The 19,814-nt window shown below is 32.7% G+C and overlaps 4 protein-coding genes and 2 pseudogenes across 4 annotated transcripts; 2 read left to right on the top strand and 4 right to left on the bottom strand.

Annotated features, from left to right (window-relative positions):
- Positions 1 to 331: 331 nt before the first annotated feature.
- LOC128397700 (myb-like protein AA) lies at positions 332 to 8,886 on the bottom strand (annotated as a pseudogene).
- Positions 8,887 to 9,371: 485 nt separating this feature from the next.
- LOC128397704 (myosin regulatory light polypeptide 9-like) lies at positions 9,372 to 10,823 on the bottom strand. Its single transcript, XM_053358447.1, is given in 4 exon segments — positions 9,372 to 9,942; positions 10,062 to 10,111; positions 10,114 to 10,286; positions 10,288 to 10,823. Coding segments are annotated over 4 exon segments (519 nt in total). The 5' UTR covers positions 10,476 to 10,823; the 3' UTR covers positions 9,372 to 9,834.
- A 310-nt stretch (positions 10,824 to 11,133) lies between these two features.
- LOC128397701 (uncharacterized) lies at positions 11,134 to 13,159 on the bottom strand. The gene is made up of 4 exons (XM_053358445.1): positions 12,833 to 13,159; positions 11,689 to 12,711; positions 11,470 to 11,619; positions 11,134 to 11,378 (listed from the first exon to the last, which is right to left on the bottom strand). The coding sequence occupies exons 1-4, from the start codon at positions 12,888 to 12,890 to the stop codon at positions 11,236 to 11,238; spliced, it is 1,374 nt and encodes a 457-aa protein (XP_053214420.1). The 5' UTR covers positions 12,891 to 13,159; the 3' UTR covers positions 11,134 to 11,235.
- A 642-nt stretch (positions 13,160 to 13,801) lies between these two features.
- Positions 13,802 to 17,068, bottom strand: LOC128397698 (contactin-like; annotated as a pseudogene).
- LOC128397703 (uncharacterized) lies at positions 17,011 to 18,610 on the top strand. Its single transcript, XM_053358446.1, has 2 exons — positions 17,011 to 17,978; positions 18,102 to 18,610. The coding sequence occupies exons 1-2, from the start codon at positions 17,653 to 17,655 to the stop codon at positions 18,352 to 18,354; spliced, it is 579 nt and encodes a 192-aa protein (XP_053214421.1). The 5' UTR covers positions 17,011 to 17,652; the 3' UTR covers positions 18,355 to 18,610.
- Positions 18,611 to 18,753: 143 nt separating this feature from the next.
- On the top strand, positions 18,754 to 19,739 carry LOC128397705 (mediator of RNA polymerase II transcription subunit 29-like). The gene is made up of 4 exons (XM_053358448.1): positions 18,754 to 18,966; positions 19,024 to 19,082; positions 19,152 to 19,239; positions 19,325 to 19,739. The coding sequence occupies exons 1-4, from the start codon at positions 18,862 to 18,864 to the stop codon at positions 19,547 to 19,549; spliced, it is 477 nt and encodes a 158-aa protein (XP_053214423.1). The 5' UTR covers positions 18,754 to 18,861; the 3' UTR covers positions 19,550 to 19,739.
- The last annotated feature ends 75 nt before the right edge of the window (positions 19,740 to 19,814 follow it).

Raw genomic sequence — 19,814 nt, 5'->3', positions numbered from 1 at the left:
GAAAAAGGTAAATTAAAGGTGGGGCCCATTTCTTAATAAGCTTCCAGAATTGATTCGCCACAGGTTCAGTTCATCACTTCATGTTTAATCAGCTTCTTTTGGTTCTCAATCTATTTATCTTCTTGGTTGATATTTGTGTTTACCATGAAACAGAACCACTTTTGCCACAATTTTTGTTTTATTTGTTCCTCTCAGCGATTAGTAATTATGATGCTATTTTTTTATTTCCTTGAAAACTTAATGATCAAGTTAACAAATGGATATTTACTGTTTATCGGAAATGATCATTCTAACGGTAATTAATAGAGTTGCCATAATGATGATCTTGTTGAGTAGCTTTCAAATTTGAATCATGTTACTTTGTTTTGCAAAATTTGAGGTCATCAATGAGTTGCCTGGGTGGAAACAGCGGAAACGTCAATTCTACATTGTATTATTGTTTGTTGCTCTTTAGCCTCAAGCCCTATGGGTGGGAAGTCCCTTTTTGCTTTGTTGGATTAATCTTTTCATCATTCATCTTGGTCTTTAACTGAATCTTAATCATTTCATTAACTTTAACACATCACTCTAAACACTGATTTCGCTGGAGTATCAACGTGACCAGTTAGCTTTCAATTCTCGATAACAAAGGTATCGTCCGGAAATGAGAAGTTGTTTTCTTTGACTTTGTTTTCCGTTCATGGATTTGGATGGAAGAGAGATTATTATTAATCGATCATGTAGGATGGTGATGGTGATGAAGATAAAAGATGATGAAAATCAATCTTCAACAGGTTTGGTCAGTTGTGTGGCTCATCTTTATAATCACAGAGTAATTATAAGAGTATCTCTTTAAATCAAAGTCGATGACAAGAGCTGAATGGAATGTAGTTGATGAAGATCATGTTAGTGATAGAGATTATGATCATGATGCTGATTTTCCTACAAGTTTAAATGTCTTTGCTTGTTTCTCCTTTTCATGGCTTATTATCCTCTTTTCTTTTACGTTTTTTTCACTTTCTGATTTTTTTGTTTTCTTTTTGTTTTCTTTGTTGCTTCTTTTCTCCATTTAATCTTCCATCTCTTCCATACGACAATGAATCGCTGTCTCAACAACCTCTAAACTTGCATAATCAAGCTCTTTGATGAGACATAATACAGCAGATAATATGTTGGCATTCTGTGAATAGAGAGAGAGAGAGAAAGACAATCGGATGAGAAAATGGATAATATAAGCTGCTAAGGGAGAGAGAGAGAGAGTGGGAGAGATCAGTCTCAAGTCAATTGGATCTAATAACCCTCTTGAGTGACACTCTGATTGTGAAATTGAGAAGGAGAAAAAGATTTAAGAAGAACTAATATCGTGTGAATAGTTATCATCATCGTGATAATAGTTACATAATATTAGCGAGTTTACCTTTGACACAATTTGATAGCGACTTACCCTGTTTCGACCGCCTTTAGATAGAGGCTTTTGTTGACTTGATATTGATTGAATTGACTGGTAACCATATCGTCGACCAGCGCCACTCCCATTTCCACTTCCTCCACTACTTCCACAGCTACCAGATCCTCCTCCGCTTCCATTACCTCCATGGGAAGATAAGGGTGAATAACGTTCATTTCCGGAACCATTTTCATTGTGATACTGGTAAATATCATGAGTCTGATCTGAGATACAACTTTTAGCGTCTATGGTTGAACGACAATGGGTCGTTGAGTTGTTACAATTGTTGGAACCATTGAATATATTGTAATCACTGACGCTTTGTGACCTAAAATAGAAAATAAAAGATGAGATCTTTGTAAAGATGTGCAATCGATAGTAATGGTTGATCCAAGGGTAAATTGATTGTAAAAGGCGTTGGTGTTCAATGATCATCAAAGATTGTGGGTAAATCATCATGAAATAATAAACAAACTTTCAACAATTAAGAAAACTGTCAAAATACAAGGTCGAAATCCCTCTGAATTTAAAAATATCTTCCGATGACAAGACTTGACAACTAACAATCAACAAAACTAAGTTGTTGAGCTACAATAATTAATAGAAATCATGTTAATTCATTTCAAGGAATCATGAAAAAATATCTCAACAGCAACAACCCATAAATGGTTATAATTAAAACAAATTCCCATGTAACAATAACATCAACAATTAGCTAGATCACAAGGACAGATTCAAGTAATATCCACAAATGATTTAAATCAAGGAGACAACAATCATTAAATTGTGAAGTTGATAATCTCATAATGAGAAATATCAATTTAATGAATCATAAATCTATTAAATGAATTGAGAAACAAAAACAGAAAACTGATCAAACATTCATAACATAAACTGACCATTTAAATGTCAACAATTTAAACGCAATCAATTAATTTTTCACATTCTGAGTCCATTGTAACATTTAAAATTACTACTAATTTGATTTAATCTCTTGACGTGACCGTCAAAGGCCATGGTCATACGGAAACGGTATCGGTAGTGTAAAGGCCATTAAATTTGCATACGAAAATGTTATTCAAAGTAGTTGCTATTTTTTACCTTGGAACTGTAATCAGATTAAGTTGAAAGTATTCATGATAAAAAACAAAAAAAGTTAATGATGATAATGATGATGATATAATTTGAATTAGTAGTCATGATAAAATCAGCCTGAAATGAACTTGATTCAAGTTTCCTGTTTCGGAGACGATTTTTTTTTTGTTACCTCAAGGCAAATTTTTTAACCAGATTCAATTATAAGTTAAGTTAATAGAATCAGAGAGACAGTGAATTTAATTGTTGGTATAGTTTCAAGATAATTGTTGCTAATTGTTCAACTGATTAACATTAAAAAAAGTCCAAGTACGAATTTACTGATTATGGTACAGAAATGATTTACTTTTTAATTGTTTGTTTTGCGAAAATCAAATTCATCAGTTTGTTTGTTGGTTTGAATTGTTTTTTTTTCTCACAACAATCAAGTTAATCAATGTAAACATAAACTGAGCTAATAATGAACAAAATCATTAATGATACAAAAAAAGCAATCTGATTACCGATCATGATCAGGGTTAAATACAAATCGATTTAGAAAGTAAATGAAGAAAAACAAAGATGATGGAGATAAAGATGATGATGCTGATGATGCTGATGAGGATGATGATATTGATGATGATTGGAAAAGTGATTACCGATGCTAAAGTACATCAGCAACAATCAAGTGAGAAAGAAAAAAATTAAGGGTAAATGTGATTGATGAACTTGAAGAAAGAAAGTGAAGGAGAAAATTTTTCCAGTTCTCCAGGTTAGTGAAGGGAAATTTTTTCGTATTCAATCAATCGACAACTAATTATTTCTAACGTGATCAAGTGTATTTATATTATTGTATCGACATCTAATTGTCACGGTAACTCGATTAATGGTTGGTGGTATTATTAATTCTTGATATTTGAATCTAATTGCTTGAGATTGAGATTAAATTGAATTGAAATGATAAAAATAGATTCACTTTACTCAGGTAATTGTTGGTTAAGAAACAAATAAACAATTTGAAAAAATGGTTCATTGGATCGGATTGTGATTAAATAACATTGTTGTTGTTATTAAATATATAATAACAATCAAGTTAAACAATTTTCATGGTTCGATTGTGAACAATTAACGATAATTTATACACTTTTTATATATAACATTTATACATTCAAATTGAATGATAATATTTATATTTGATTTGCAATTAATTGTTTCTAATGGTCCGTTTATGATTAATTTGCATAGAGAAAGCGATTAGAAATTAGTTTTCTTGATAATGTATATTAAATAATGGTAATTAGTGTAATGATCAATATTGATTGATTGCATTTCCATTTTGATTACGATTAATTGAAACCCACCTACACAGAAATTGTATTCATAGGTAGGGTTTTAGGGTAATTGGTTAATTATTAAGTTGATGCTTTTGATAATACGGAAGCTAATTGTTAATTAACTTGAGAACAGCAAGAGATTGATGTTGTCCTCATTTATCAAAATCACATTGAAATCAATTAATTGTTATCAATGAAACTTTTCTTATTTATTAAGGGAAATGAGTATTAGTTAACTTTATCTAATTACTTGTTTACTTGAAATTGTTGATTGAATTGATTGTTAGTTAACTCAATTGTTACAATTGTTGTTTTCACTTCTCTCGCACGAAAGCACAAAAGTCATCACAATAATTATAATACAAAACATACACACAGAATCAATGGTTCACTGAATCGATAGACCGAAAATTGGTCAAAATCAAGCGATCTGTTGAATCTAACAATTAAAACTAAATATCAATTAAATCTAATGAATCAGCTAATGAATAACATTGTGTCACAATTGATTATGAACCACTAAACTCTTTCCATACTAATCATCATCAACATTAATTAACTGATTTACTAATTCTTTGCTAATCTTTGAGAGACAAACAATCAGTCAACAATTACAAACATTGAAGCTAAACAAAATTAACTAAGGTAACAATCAATTTTGTTGTTATTTTTTTTTAGATCATTCGAACTGATAATTAGTCAATTATTTAGACTTCGTTACTAATCAACAATCAATTAATTTCTCCTGACAGAATAAGGTCAGAACTTTTTTTCTACTTGTTGATTAACTTTATCAACTGTCCCTCTCTTCACCTTAACACTTATAATTATGTACTCTCTCAATTGTATCAATTCCAAATCCAAACAATTAGATGATGAAAGTTGCTCCAGAACTTCATCTGAGTAAATCACAATCAATTAATTATCGAATCTCTTTTTTTTGATACACTATTTCTCTTGATTTTCTCTCTCTATTGTTATTGGTGATTTACTGATACTCATTTAATTATCTTCTTAATTACATAGCTTGAGTTTTAAACTTCAAGTTGTTAAATTGTTTATTATCGCCATTAATTTAACTTGATTTAAAGTATTTAATGGAAAAGATTGTTGAGTTTTTTTTGTCCAATCAACTAATTGATGCAATTGAACAATCAACAATTAAATGATTAACTATCTCACAACTTTTAAGGAGTGACAAGGAAAAAGTAATTTATATTTGTAATTGGTAGTTGGTCAATTAAATCAATCAACAATTAATGGATAAACACATACCTTAACATGGTTGAAGATGTAGATGTTGTTAGATTAGGTTGAACTTGTTTTGAATCTTTTGGATTCCAATTATCTGGACTAATCTCTTGTAAACTGTAACGCTGCTGTAATTGAGCTTGGGACTGTGAGTGTTGTTGAGTAACTTGTTGTTGTTGTTGTGGAGGATTAACAGGATGATCAAGACCATTTCCTTGTGACGGTTGTGGTGGTGATTGTTGTTGTTGTTGTTGTTGGTTAGGTTGATTTGTTTGATGCAATTGTTGGGTTGATCCTTGATGTTTATTGCGGATATTATTATTATCCAATGAAGAGATTGTTGAATTTGATCCATTCTGAGGTGTTGAACTTAAGGGTTTACAATTATCCTGAACTAAAGTACAAGATCCATCGTCTTTCTCCTGTAGGTTACACTTTCTTCCTGGAAAGTTCAACGTCTTCATCATAAATCTATGAACAGAAAAGATACAAAGTGAAAGTAAAGATTAGATTAGATTGTGATGAAGAAGCAGAAAAAGAGACATAAAATCAAAGAGCGAAAATGAAACCTTAACAATAATAAAGATTAACAATTCTCATGCATAATCTTTACCAGCAAAAGAAAAAATTAACTTGAGGACAAGAAACGAAATGATTGAAATTGATCAAAGAAACTCATGAAAATAACGGTAAATTTTGCAAAAGCAAGAAAGCAATCAATTAGTCTGCTGAAAGTAAACAAAAGGTAGTGGAGATTAATTTCCCTGGTTATTTCTGCGTGACAATCAATGCACCAGAAAACAATTAACATGTGAATCAAGTTTATTATTAAAAAAAAAGTCTCTCAGCTAAGGATTAGCTTTATCCTAATTCATTTGCTATAAATAAAACTTGATTATCTTTATCCGGTTAACAATAAAAATGATAATAATTTAATTGTCCTTTTCACCAACCTCATAATCTTCATCATCTGGCAACTGTTGTTGTTGTTGTTGTTGTTGTTTTTGTTGGATGGTCAATTTTTGATGTGAATGTCCATTAATTGGAGGGTAACTTGGCTCTATTGAGAGAAAAGGGAAATAAATTGAAAAGAAACAACAATTAGTTAATTTGGTTGGAAAATAAGAAAAATTGAGACCAATTATATTTAATAATTAAGGTGTTTTATAAATCAAGAGAAAATGTTGATGATTTTTAGGAATTGAATTTGTGATGATTGTAAACAGGATGATGGTGAAGAAAGATGATAATTGTTATGTTCAATTGGATGATTAAAATTTGACACGAAAAGTTAGTTAACTAGTTGGGTAACATTAATAGAAAAAACTAAGATTGGGATGATTAGAACCGAAAATAGTTAAAAGTTGATTATAATAACAGTAATCAAAGAGCATCATTTACTGATTGTTGATTAACTTTGATTGACTTTTCAGATTCAGAGTCTAATAGCTTAGGAGGATAAGATATTTTAATTGTCGATTAATTATCGTCAATAAGATAAATTAACACAATATCATCAATCGTGAAGATGTTAAGATGTTAAGATTCCATCACCACCCAGAATAAGAAAAGATTAACAATTAAGTGATCAAATTTAGATTTAGGTAACTCACGTTCGGAAGATGGATCATAAATATCTTCACCCAATGTTTGAGCTTTGGCAAGTTCTGAGAAACAAAAGAAGATGAGAGAAAATAGATGATAAAACAATTAGTAAATTGTATTCGATTAACATATTTAATTTAATAGAATTGGTGTTAAGATGAAACAATACAAAATTCATTGGGTTAATTGTGGAGGATGAATTATCTCAGCCCTCAGTCTTTTACTTTTGCATAAATATTAATAGTACAATTGATTGTTGTTCAATTGGAAAATAAATGATTAATCAGAATGATCAGAGTAACTGAAATAAATTGTTGGGCTATTGTTCATCATCTGATTATCATTGTTAACTCATCATTATCTAACCTTTTAGTAGAGGTAATGATTTGTAATGAGAGCGAGTGGTCAATTGAATGGATTAAATATAAGATGATGGATTAAGAAAGTTAAGGTGGGCTCTTAATTCAGTTCAAGAGTGAAGGGTCTCAAGCACCCCGGGTGAAAGGATAAACTTTATAATGATGATAATTTCAATTCTCATGGTGAATGGAAAATTCAATTCAATTAGAAACTAGAATTAATCGTAAACAATTACGTACTTAACCAGTGAAGCGAAAGGTGAAACGAGAGACAAGGTCGACGTGCCAATAAGTGGCCTTTAAATGTCCTAAATTTCAGCATCATCGCTCTATCATTATCAACATTTCATTGTTACCTTTTTATAATATCGAAAAAAACTCTTCGAATAACTTTGATTAAGATGATCTAATTACTATTAAAAGATGAAAAATTTCAATTGATGATGAGTAACTAATTGTCCATTGCGTGAATGGAAGGGGAAATTGAAAGCATTGATTGCATTGATGATTAGTCGACAATTTAATTTGATTAAAAGTTGCTAGTTGATTATGAGTTGAGAAGATAATTGGATAGAAATTGTTGGAGTTAATTTGAATTGATTTTACTGACAATTGATTGATTAAAAATTGAAGAATAATTGGAAAAGTTAATTGTGATCAAACTTACCTTCGGTTGTAACATTAGCATTATCTAATATCTCTAATTGAGGAAGAGCTTTCAATATGGTGTAACGGTAATTGGCTTGTTGATTACATGGATTATCCTCGAGTTAATTTCTTCAAATTAGAAAGATCTTGAAGATAATAGATCTCATTTATGTCGGAGATTTTGTTCTTCCGTAAGTATAATTCTTGAAGGTTTTTACATTGACTAAAATCCTGTAGACTGGCGATGTTATTTATCGATAAAGATAAAACTTCAACGTTTGGCATTTGTTGGACAATCGAGACGTCAGATAATTCGCTTCCCCAGCAATTAAGTTTTTTCACATGTCGCAAATCGTGAGATCGGGTTCGACTAAGAACGATATTCTCTGTCAACACGGAGGACATTATGTTAGAAAACTGGTGAAGATTATATTGGGAACAAAGAGATGGAATTAGAGATGAAAAAGATGAGATTAATGTTCACTGGAATATTTTTGTGCGCAGTCAAGTAGATGGATTAAAATTAGAATAGGAACCAAATTATTTCTTCCAATGAGTAAAAGTGGATCGATTATTGGAAAGGACAAAACACTTGGATCTAAATGGTAAATGAAGACACACACACAATTTGTCGATGTTAGAATTGCGATAAACAAATCAATTGAATTGCCAGGAGAATAAGACACAAACAAAAATAGAAAATAGACTCACTGGATAAATAGAATAGAAAATCGGGAAAAATGTTGATGAGATTGAGAACAAAAAAAACAGTCTCACATAATTGATTAATTCGGTTTCTTATTAGTTATTGATTTGTTACTTTTAAACTCTCATTTAGAAAAAGTGTTTGACGAAAATTGAACAAATTATCAACATGGAATTTACTTTAAACTCTTAATTGAGAATGTAGAGTAAATAACAATTTATATGTTATTTATGGCACAAAGAAAATGTAACAATAAAGTAAATGAAGATGAATTTTTGTTTCATATAACGGTCATGTTTTCTCAACAATTACAACATGAATGTGAAGAAGATAATCAACATGATGAGGGAGAAAAAGGTGAAAATGTTGATATTACATGAGATGAGAAAAGATTAAGACCCAAACATCAAGTAATGTTGATTTACCTGTTCATCAACAATCAACAAACCAATTTGACAACACGAACAACCAAATGAGAGAAAATAAACAAGAAGTGAAGTTCTTTTCCACCAGATGGCAGCTCCTTCGTTTTGGGCGTTGTTGTTTACCTTTTTTTGCTCATTCGTTAAACTGAATTAGTAGTTAATTAGCTAATTGTCACTGTTTCGTCAATTCGTCAGCTAATTAACATTGAACCATTTTACCACGATTAGAATCATTTATTTGTTCCTCAACATCCTCGTGAGAAGCTTTCCTCAGAGTAAACTTGAAGCGAAGTCGTTTGATTAATAGATTGTTGTTTTTACCACTAATTGAATGGGTTAAATTTATCAACTAATCAGCAAAATTTAAATGAATTTCAAAGTTTAATGAGCTCTAATTACAGAATCTGTTGTTTTTTCTTCTTCTTCTCTGATACATTACATTTCCACTTGAGTATGAAATCTACTAAATTTCATCAGATTAGATTATGTCATCCGGCAAATATCCAAAAATATTATTGTAATGAACGAGAAAAAAACAAACCATTTAGTTAAAATGATTCTCGTATTATTATTGTTAATTGATGATCAAAAATACATTTTGACGATTAACCAAATATGATAATGTTGATATTAATTCTGATTCATACATTAAAATAGGTAGAAATTTGTTATAAATTATGGCTTAACTACTAACGCTCATTTTCATGTATTTAGTTTGAAGTACAATGTTAATTGTTACATGTTTAGATTAGAAAATATTAATGAGAATACAAGATTTTAAGGCATCTCTTTTTCTTCCCATTAACAATTAAAACAAACACTACGATTCTTAAATGATTCAACTAGTGAGACCATTTATAATCGCTGATTGTTAACAATTACACTTTCATCCCAAAGGTTCAGTTGCATTATTAATTTTAAATTGGTAAAAGTTGTTTTCTGCTGAGATTTGATTGGATTAAATAAATTGGTTCCATGGTTGTAATAGTTGTTGGTTTGATTTAGATCATTGATCATCTTTATCCTTGGCACCATGTTTAAGGATTTTGGTGAATTCAGTGTAGTTGAACATTCCACCCTCATCAATAGGAGCTTCACGATACATTTCATCGACCTGATCGGAAGAAAGGAAAAGGAAAGTTGACAAAAGTGATTAATTATATTGGAAAATGATAGAAAAGGTTGGAAAGAAAAAGACTCTCATTGTCCATGAAGATCTTCATGATAACTTACATCTTCATCGTTGAACCGATCACCGATTGTGGTCAACAACTCTCTGAGTTTTCCTCGTGAATTAATCCGGTGTTATCCTCATCAAAACAAGCAAAAGCGTTTTTAATCACATCCTCAGGATCAGTTCCTTGAAGTTTCTCCCAAAAGTGTTAAAACATGGTGAAATTAATTGGACCTGGAGCTTCACTCATCATACCTTCCAGGTAGTTTTCTTCGGATTCTTTCCAGAGAGGCCAACATTTCTTGTAGATCGTCTTTATCAATTAGACCATCTCGATTCTGATCAATCATGTTAAAAGCTTCTTTGAATTCCTGAATCTGGGCCTGGTCAAACATAGCGAATACATTACTAGTCGCTCTGTGGGCTCGTTTCTTGGCGAACCCTCGGCCTTTTCCTTTTCTGGTATTGGACATGCCAGAAGGTGAAGTTGATGAAGTGTTGGAAGCCGTTTTGGTTGATTGTAATTCGGGCACCTTAACAAATGGAAAAATATCAATAAGTGACACTGGAAGAAAACAAAGAAACAAAGAAACAACTGATCAAATATCAATCACACAATTGGAAACACAAAGATTAACTGAAAAAGAAGCAACAAAAATAAAAACAAAAAAATTTTCTCTCGAAAACGAAAAACGCGCCGCGAGATGGAGCCACCTTCCATTCGATTGCGAGTAAATCACCGGATGTTTAATTGTCATTCTAATTGGTTAACATGATAAGCTGAATTATAATTAACCAACAATTGTGAGAACAAAATGTTCACTGTTGAATCCTGTTAATTAGTAAATCAACACCTTACAAAGAAATTCAATACACTCTTATTACGAATACATTTGTGGAAACAATTGTTAATTGTGATGGTTTTTTATTTCCGATGAGTTAATCATTAATTATCACAAGGAATTGATTAAATAAAGGCGTGAGAAGATTCTTTATTTTTAACCATAAAAGTAAAATTGCTTTTACACTTTTTTAATTATTGATTGAATCATTGGCTTGAAGAGACAATCAAAATAAAGATGATGGTATTTCTTTTTATCCCTTGTTGTTTTCTCATCTTTTTTTTTAATATTCAAAAGTGAAAATCGCTGAACGTTGCTATCAAATCAACTATTCGTTATTTTTTTTTCTTTTTGGTATTTTTTCCTCTTTTTCTCTTCATTAGAATGTTTGCTATGAAACATCAGAATATTCTCTGAATTCTTGGTAACGTCTGTCTCGGATTCGGGCAACAAGACGAGGGAGGAAAATGGTTCCCAAGATGCCAATGATTAATGAGATTGGGATGATAACAAATACCACAACAAGACCAGGAACTATAATAATTGTAAAGTGAAAGTACAAATCATGGTTGAAAGTAATTAGTATTAGTATCATGTGTCATTTAAATCACTAATCTAATCTTACCTCCACTAGCTGGTTCTATTTTAGGTGGTGGAACTGGGATTGTACCATTGCAATGAAGTTCATCGGACCAATCGCCACAATCATTTACATTATTACAACGTTGAGATGGGTTAATACAACGACGACCATTTAAACATTTATCGGGACAAACTGGTGAGAGAAACAATTAAAAGATTAGAGGAAATGATGAAATGAATTGTGAGTGAGTAAAAAACTTACTTATTGTTGACCAATTTAAATAAGCTGAAGTATTGGATGATGTGTATTGGACAATAATTGTTTCAGAGGTCGAGTTGTAATAATCAGCTCCAGATATGTTAATCAAACGTTTATCATTCTTAATGGTGTCTGAGTCATAGATGATGACATTGTCAAGGCCATTGGAGAGGGTGAAGTTGAAAACCTTAAGGATAGTTGGATCTTTATCCACTGGTGTACGGATGATCCACATACATTTTTGGGATTTTTCTGTTGCGTTGAGAGCAAGTTGGAAAGTGGGTTTATCATCAATTTTACCTCCGCAGTCCAAAGCCTCGAGTTCCATGTTGAATCCACGTCCGCTTAATTTGTAAGTTATGTTTCTGACGGTGTTTTTTTGGGGGTTAAAAGAACGCAAGAAGTTAATCACAGTTTTATTTGATACAATAGCATCTCCAGGGATGTTTGATGAAGTGAGAACGACTGGAGCCTTCTTATCAGCAAATTCCAAACGATGATCTTCAGCAAGATCCAAATCATGGAAAGTTACATAGATAAAAGCTGTCTGTGAGCTAACACTTCGGCATTGGGTGTTACCATCGTCCTCTTTTAATGGATAGTTGTTTGGATAATTGTAAGATTTGAAAAACTGTTTACCAGTTACTTCAACAGGAGCACAAGCATCGTTAGTGACTTTTGACCAAGATGCTTGGAGTAAAGTTCTAGAGTAATTGGAGCAAATTTTACCCCTGGTATAATTGAGAATGTGAGTAGCATTAGTGCCCAGATAAAGTATAGGCAAGGTCGCGGTTCCTTCTCCAACGACAGTAAATACATTTCCATTAGGAGCATCTGATTTCAAGACAAATGAACCTCCATCTTCCAAAGCCAAATTAGAAATTACCAATGATTTTACAAAATTAGAAGTTAGATTAGCCACAGGAACAATGTTCCAAACATAACTTCCACTACAATTAGAGGAATCGCTAAAAATTGTAAAAGACCCAGATTCTAATGGATCATCCAGAGAAATTTCACGATCAACTAAAAAGGAAAAAAGAATTAAAAAAGAAGAACCAATGATAAATTCAATGCGTAATAAGAGTCAACCTGTTCATTTGAATATAATCAATGACATGGAAAATTTGAGACAAATAGAACTTACCTGCTAAGGAAGTAGAACTAAAAACACCAATAACCACCCAGAAAAAATAAAGTCGCATTTTAATTAGAATTAATTAATCACATAAACAATGAAAACAATAGAAGAAGAAGTGAAAATGTAAGAACCAAAGAGAACTGAAAGTGCACAAGTTTAAAAGATTCTCTTACTTTTACTCTTACTTTTTTTCTCTTTTTCTCTCTGTCTGATATTCTAATTACATCGCCATCTATGGGCACTTTTGGTTATGTAATCTTTAAATTCTTTGCAACAAAGAAACGACCATTTAAAATTCATTTAAAAGTTGATATCATCATGACGAACAACAATTAACAATCAATTAGAAGGCAACATTATCATGTCAACAATTTACTCAATAGAAATGAACATAAATAGTTTCTATTGGTTGAAGATTAAAGATTAGATTATGATCATTAATTCAACTTCATCAGAACAACAATTTATGTTATCAACTTTTTTTTTGAAACAAAATTTGAATTGAGTTTTTAATTTAATTGATTGTAAGCAATTGACTTGTAGTCTTTTACTTAATTAATTATGATTGCTTTTGCTTAGATAATTAATTTGAGATATGCTTTTTTTGTGGATGTGAATTGTTTTGTTTTGAATAGTTTTTAATTTAAACACTTGATTGTTTTTTATCAATTTTCATGGCAATTTGATTTGTATCGTAACTTTTGATAGTCTGATACAATTGTGTAAACGGTGGATCGGCAAAATCATATGGCTATGATTAAAATTATGATTAAATTAAAATTGAGTAACGATTAATTGGCCATGAGTAATTAATGAGTTAAAGGCTTCAGTTGCTTCTGTGGTAATACTTTGATATGTGAATGGCTTCAAGTGTGGCGATTGTGAGTAGATAAGATTTGTGGACGGAAGTGCAATTGTTTGTGTACATGATATTGCGACGATCCTAATTAACTTGATTGTTTGGATCGAATTCAGTTTTCTCTTAAATAAGATTGTCGATTATGCTTTGATTTTAAATTCAACAGCGGGCGAAGACATTTTACCATCTCCACCTAAACTGTAGGCGAGAACTCGAAGTTTGTATGTTTTATCTGGAACTAAACCAGAGACCATTACATTCAAATCTTCACTAATTTCTTCAAGATATTTATAAACTTCTTTAGCTGATTGAATCTTTTGGTCACTTTCCCAATAACGAACTTTATAACCAATGATCGGCTCTTCGTCTGATGCCGTGTCAACACCTCTCAAGTTACCTGGACATGGCCTGATTCGACAGCTTTAACTTTCACATTGGTTGGTGCTCGTTGTGGGGCCGCTTTGTAGGTTCGAGCCAAGAAAGGTTCACTCTCAGGTCCAGAACCTGCTTCGTTGTAGGCCATGACCGATACATAGTATTCGGTGTGTGGGGACAAGGCGACAATCAAACCCTCGTTTTGAGTACCACGATTGAGTAAAGTGAGAGCATTAGTTTGAGAGTCATCAGATTGTTTCCAATATTTGATTCGATGACCAATTAATTTACCACGAATCTTTCCTCGACTTAATTCAGTGGTGCCCATGTAACATTAAGAGCTGTTGAGTTGAATGGTAAAGCCTTAACCAAACTTGGTTGAACTTGAGGCATACTCTCAGCTGAATAAACTTCAACTGGTTCACTGATTGGTCCTTCTCCCATTCTGTTGATTGCTTGAACTTTAACTAAATACTTTTCATAATAATTGTTTTCGCCCACATCAATCACGTACATTCCAACTTGACTTTGATTCAATTCTTTTGTTTGATATTCATAATCGTTTGGCAGTTTCCAGAATATCTTGTACCAGACAGAAGGTGAATTCCAATTCTGAGGAGGTAAAGGATCCCAGGTTATCGTTAATGTACCGGCTTTACCTCCACCGCCACCAACATTGGCTGGTGACCGTAGTGGTCGATGTTCACCAGTTTTGTAAAGTGGACTAGCATCGGAAGGTAGACTAGATCCAAGATCATTGTAAGCAGATACTCTGAACTCAAAGATGCTCCATGGAGAGAGATTATTAACTCGAGCATTACTCCTGAAGTTTTCGCGATTCACTCCAGTAGACAAAATGTGATCAGCTAATACAATCCAAGAAGAATTGTGATTAGTTCGACCTCAATCTTATAAGAGTATTTGTCTTCCATTAGAAGCACCATCACTCCAATGGATGGAAGCAGAAGTGGCATTTATAACATCGGCTAAAACACCGCCTGGAGGGTTTGGTGGGCCATCAACAATCAATTCCGTTGAATGAGCAATAGTGTCGACCGCTGAGCGAATCAAACAAGTATAGTTACCAGACTCGGCGAAAGTAATTCCTCGAATCTTGAGATAACCCGGTTTATTGCCGACTGTGAATTTCCATGAGTTGTACTGATCGACTTTGATACCATTATGGAGCCAAATGAAAGAAATGTCCAGCTTGGAATCAGAATTGGCATCACAAGGCATTTGAATGGTGTCATTTACTATGGCAACGAGTTTGGGTCTTGGGTATTCAGCAAATGTTTGGCTATCGAAGACAGTTAGATATCCTTTGCTTTGATCTCGGCCATATTTGTTTCTGGCAACACAAATGTACCAACCTTCATCCTCTTTACGAACTTGATTGATTGTCAGTAATTCGGAGTTTGATCGCAATGGTGAATCATTTAGTAGCCATTGGAAGATGGAGCTGGTAGAGCTTCAGGTGAACAAGTGATTGAAAACTTGGAGCCAAGAGCAGCGTACATATCCTTGAGTGGGTGACGTCTAAATGTTGGCTTGATACCAGATACTTTCAATTGAGCAGAACTGAAGTTGTTACCGAGTTCATTGTAAGCACGACATTGATACATTCCATTGTCTCTGTCAGGGTTAGCAGCTTCGATGGTTAGAACATTATCTTCAATCTTAATTCTTTGCGAGTCTTCTTGAGGGATGGTGTTACCTCGAAGTTCAACTCCATTTTTGTACCAATTATATTTAACTTGGGGAATTCCAAATGCTTCACATTTCCAGATGAGGTTGGTTCCAACATCGATCACCTTATCTCTTAATCCTTTGGTAAATACAGGCAGTGATTGGACTCGGAGAAAAGCTGCTGATGTGATAACACTATTACCACCGCTTTTTGCAGTACAACGATATTCACCAGAATCTTCAACCTTAACTTTTGGTATAATTAATAATCTATTGTGACCAGTTAATGATGCATCTTTTGGTAATTGATCACCAACTCTACTCCAATTGTATGAGGGCACCGGATAACCATAAGCGACACATTCAAGTGATACTAGTTGACCTGCTAACGGAGCTTCAGGGAAAATCTTAGGAAAACCAACAGGAAATTGAAGCTGTTGACTATTTGGTGTTGGATCAACTCTAAGGTAAAATGATGGACCAGTTCTACCCGTTGACGAGATGACACTTTGGACATTACATGAGTAATTGGCACTGTCAGCTTCTTTAACAGAAGAAAAGTAAAGGTTACCATCATTAGAAACAAATATCCGTCTATCATCAGCTCCAATAATATTTGGGTAACCATTTTAGTCAATAAAACATTCCTCTTGGATGATGTTGAGGTGGATCACAGCTTAAAGATTTACCCCAATTGGTATTAGCAAAATCATTAGATCTTTTCAATTGGAACTGACCAATGTATCCAAAGCTAACTTGAACCGTTTCACTTATGATGCTACCAAATTGATTGGAAACACGGCAATGATACTTTCCTCTGTCAATTTCTTTCCTAGGATTGTAAATGATTAACGTTCCATCCATTTGTGTAAATCTTTGATCTGAAAGAGGGTCAACTAATTCAGAAATAATTTCTGTCTTATTATAACTCTCCTTAAACCATTGATAAACGGGTGTTGGATAACCATCAGCCGAACATCTTAAAGTAACATAATTAAGATGATCACGACCATTGAGATCAAAAATTTGTGATCGAGGTTCCTCAATGAACTTAGGACCTCTAGGAATTTTCAAGGATCAATTTCATCGATACCAAAATCAATTTGAACATCTTCATCTGCCAAAAGTAAAGAGAAAAAGAATAGAATTTAAAAAAAAAACAATCAAAACAAAACAGAAACAGAAACAAAAAAGAATCAAAATCTTCAACTTGTCATCACATTGAAACAAAAGAGAACAAAAAACCAAATCAACTTACCTGAGGCACTGGAATTGTTAAGGACACTAAATAGAATCAAGAGAATAGAAAAGATGATCATAATTAATTCTAATTAGTCACATGAAGAAAGAGAATTAAATAAATAATCTAAAGGTGAGAGACTATAATCTCTATAGTGAGAGTTGACTTTCTCTGGCAACCGATTATCGATGTTATCGATTTTTTTTTGTTCTTTCAATTTAAAAATATGAATTCTTTTAAAAGGATAAAAGAATCGCGATCAACAAGTCCAACCAATGGGAAGAATAAAAAAACCCGGGGTCTTGTTGGCGGGGAATGATGATCAGCCCAAGGGAAGAAGATGACAGAGGAAGGGAGAGACTCACGAATTGGCGCTTATTCACAATAGAAGAACATCTCTCTCTCTCTCTCTCTCTCTCTCAGTCTCTTCTTCTTTTAATTTCCATGTTTATGTTTTATTTGTTGTCCCAATTTCCTTTTTTAATTAACTCTACTTTTTGTCTTCCATCTTGATTGTCATCTATTCTTTACCTGTTCTGGTTAATTGTTTTCTTTTCTCTTCTCTTTAGCTTGTGTTTTATGTGCTTGTTGTCCATGTGAATTTGTTTTAATCTCTCATCTTAATTTAATTTTCACACTTTTGTTCACAATCTATTTTCCATCATGCCTGTTGATGTTTTGGTTAATCGGAACAATAATGATCATGGAAATGATAATATTGAACAAATCGACCCTCAAGGTGTTCTCAATAATTACCAAAGGCATGATGTGAGCTCTGGTGGAGACAGAAATGTTTTATCAACTTCCAATGTTAGACAATCATCGGTTTCTACAAATCTTGATGAAGAGATAATTAGACGACGTGGTAAACGAGAGAGAAAATCTCATATAATCACCAGAAGCATGAACCCGATTATATTGGCCACCCGAAAGTCACCGATAAAAAGGCCAAGAGATAATTCAGTAACTTTGGAGATGTTGAAGATTTTGTAAGTATTCATTTTCTCTGGATTTAATTGTTTCTCTTTGAGAGTTTCACTTGTTTTCCATTTCATTTTGCCGAATGTTTTTTTCTCAAATTAATTGTCTATCATGTTTCTCTATTTTTGCAGCGGTGATTTGTCAAAATCTCCAAGTAAACGAACACCAGTTAAAAGACTTCGCACCTCACCGCCCTCAAGTCCTGGAATGATGACCAGAAAGCGTCTAAACATGAGCTGCGATTCAGGAATCGGTTCACCATCAAGCTCACCTTCAACCACGAATGGAACCCGAAGTTCATCAAACAATAAAAAGACTCCAGTCAACGCTCCAAGTAGAGCCCGTCGATCAAGAGCTCGTCGTAATTTACGCAGATTGTCCTGAAATATTCATTAAGTTTCATTCATTTTTTCATCAAAATCCCCATTCACCACCACCACCACCACCACCACCATCATCATCATCATTACATTTTCATCGCCACCAAAAAATCAATTTCATTTTATATTTAATTACAATCAAAACAAAGCTTATTTTGAGCCATTGAAAAAAAACTTTAAAATCACAAAAAGACAAAAAAATCATGTATAAATTATACTCATCATTTTTTAGCAATTATTAAACAAAAATTACCTCTTAATTCAATCTAATTGTATTGGACATTAATTGCCAACTATTAATTATCAAATTAATTACTAAATTGTAGACGGTTGAAAAGGCAACAAAGACCAAGAACAAAAAAAGAGGGAAAACAAAGTGACAAGTAGATGGCGATGTTAAAGCTCAGCTGTTTAACTTGATTCTTTTTGTTTACTCTCCATTTTGATAGTTTCACTTTCTCTTCAATTAATTGTTAATTTATTGATTGTAAACAATCAATTCGACACTTCAATGGCCGATCAAGCTTCCAGTTCTGCTAATCAAGGTGGAGAACCTCGTTATGATAATATCGCTCGTGTGAGAACTTTGGTTTGGTCTTTGAAAGAAGCAGTTCAAGTAAGTGTTTTCTTTTCGTTTCTTTTCAATCGATTAATTTTATTTGATTTTCTACAGAATCTTGTGAAAATTTCTGCTGCATATATTAACCACAATGCTGCTGTCGACAGTGGACTGTAAGTTATCCTGTTTTCGTTTCCATACCAATTCATCTCATTCTAATTCCATCAATTGTTTATTTTTAGAAAAGCTCCTGAAGACAAAGCATTACCACCATTCGATAAGGCATTTGAAGATTTTCATTCTTTACTTAATCAGATCGAGTTACATTTTGTAAGTGATCATTTGATTCTTTGATTCTTTGATTATTTGATTCTGTTCATTGATTCCAATTCTTAATCTGTGTTCATCTCTCTAGAAAACAATACAAGAATGTGCTATCCAACAGCGACAGAGTCAAAAATATTTACCACCACCCGATAAATACAAAGGTGCACCTCAGAATATTGAAACAGGGGAACATGATAACATGACTTATGGACAATACATCAATCTGATCAAAGGCCAAATATCGTACGTTGAGAGTTTACAGAAAATAATTCTCGATGGAGCAAAAAGAATCGAACTACAACAATCTCAATGATTCCATTTTCCATTTACTATTCTGTCCAAATATCTACTGATTATGAACTTTCTCTACAATTAATCACTAAGATTTTATCGAAATGAATACAGCCTAAGTATTTGTTAGATCGAAAATTGGACTTGATTGTTGATCTATTAATAAGATCAAAAGCTCGAATCACAAAAATAAATGTAAATCTATTTTCTAATTGTTGATACAACAGCTTTTGTATCAATCTCTGAAGTTGGTTAAGGAAAAAATCTAATCAATTTTGGAGTCACTT

Source organism: Panonychus citri, unplaced genomic scaffold (assembly GCF_014898815.1).
Source record: "Panonychus citri isolate SS breed McGregor unplaced genomic scaffold, ASM1489881v1 Contig00039, whole genome shotgun sequence".
NCBI classification, from domain to species: Eukaryota; Metazoa; Arthropoda; class Arachnida; order Trombidiformes; family Tetranychidae; genus Panonychus; species Panonychus citri.
The sequence above is the reverse complement of the archived record's forward strand: the minus strand, read 5'-3'. Positions and strand labels throughout refer to the sequence as shown.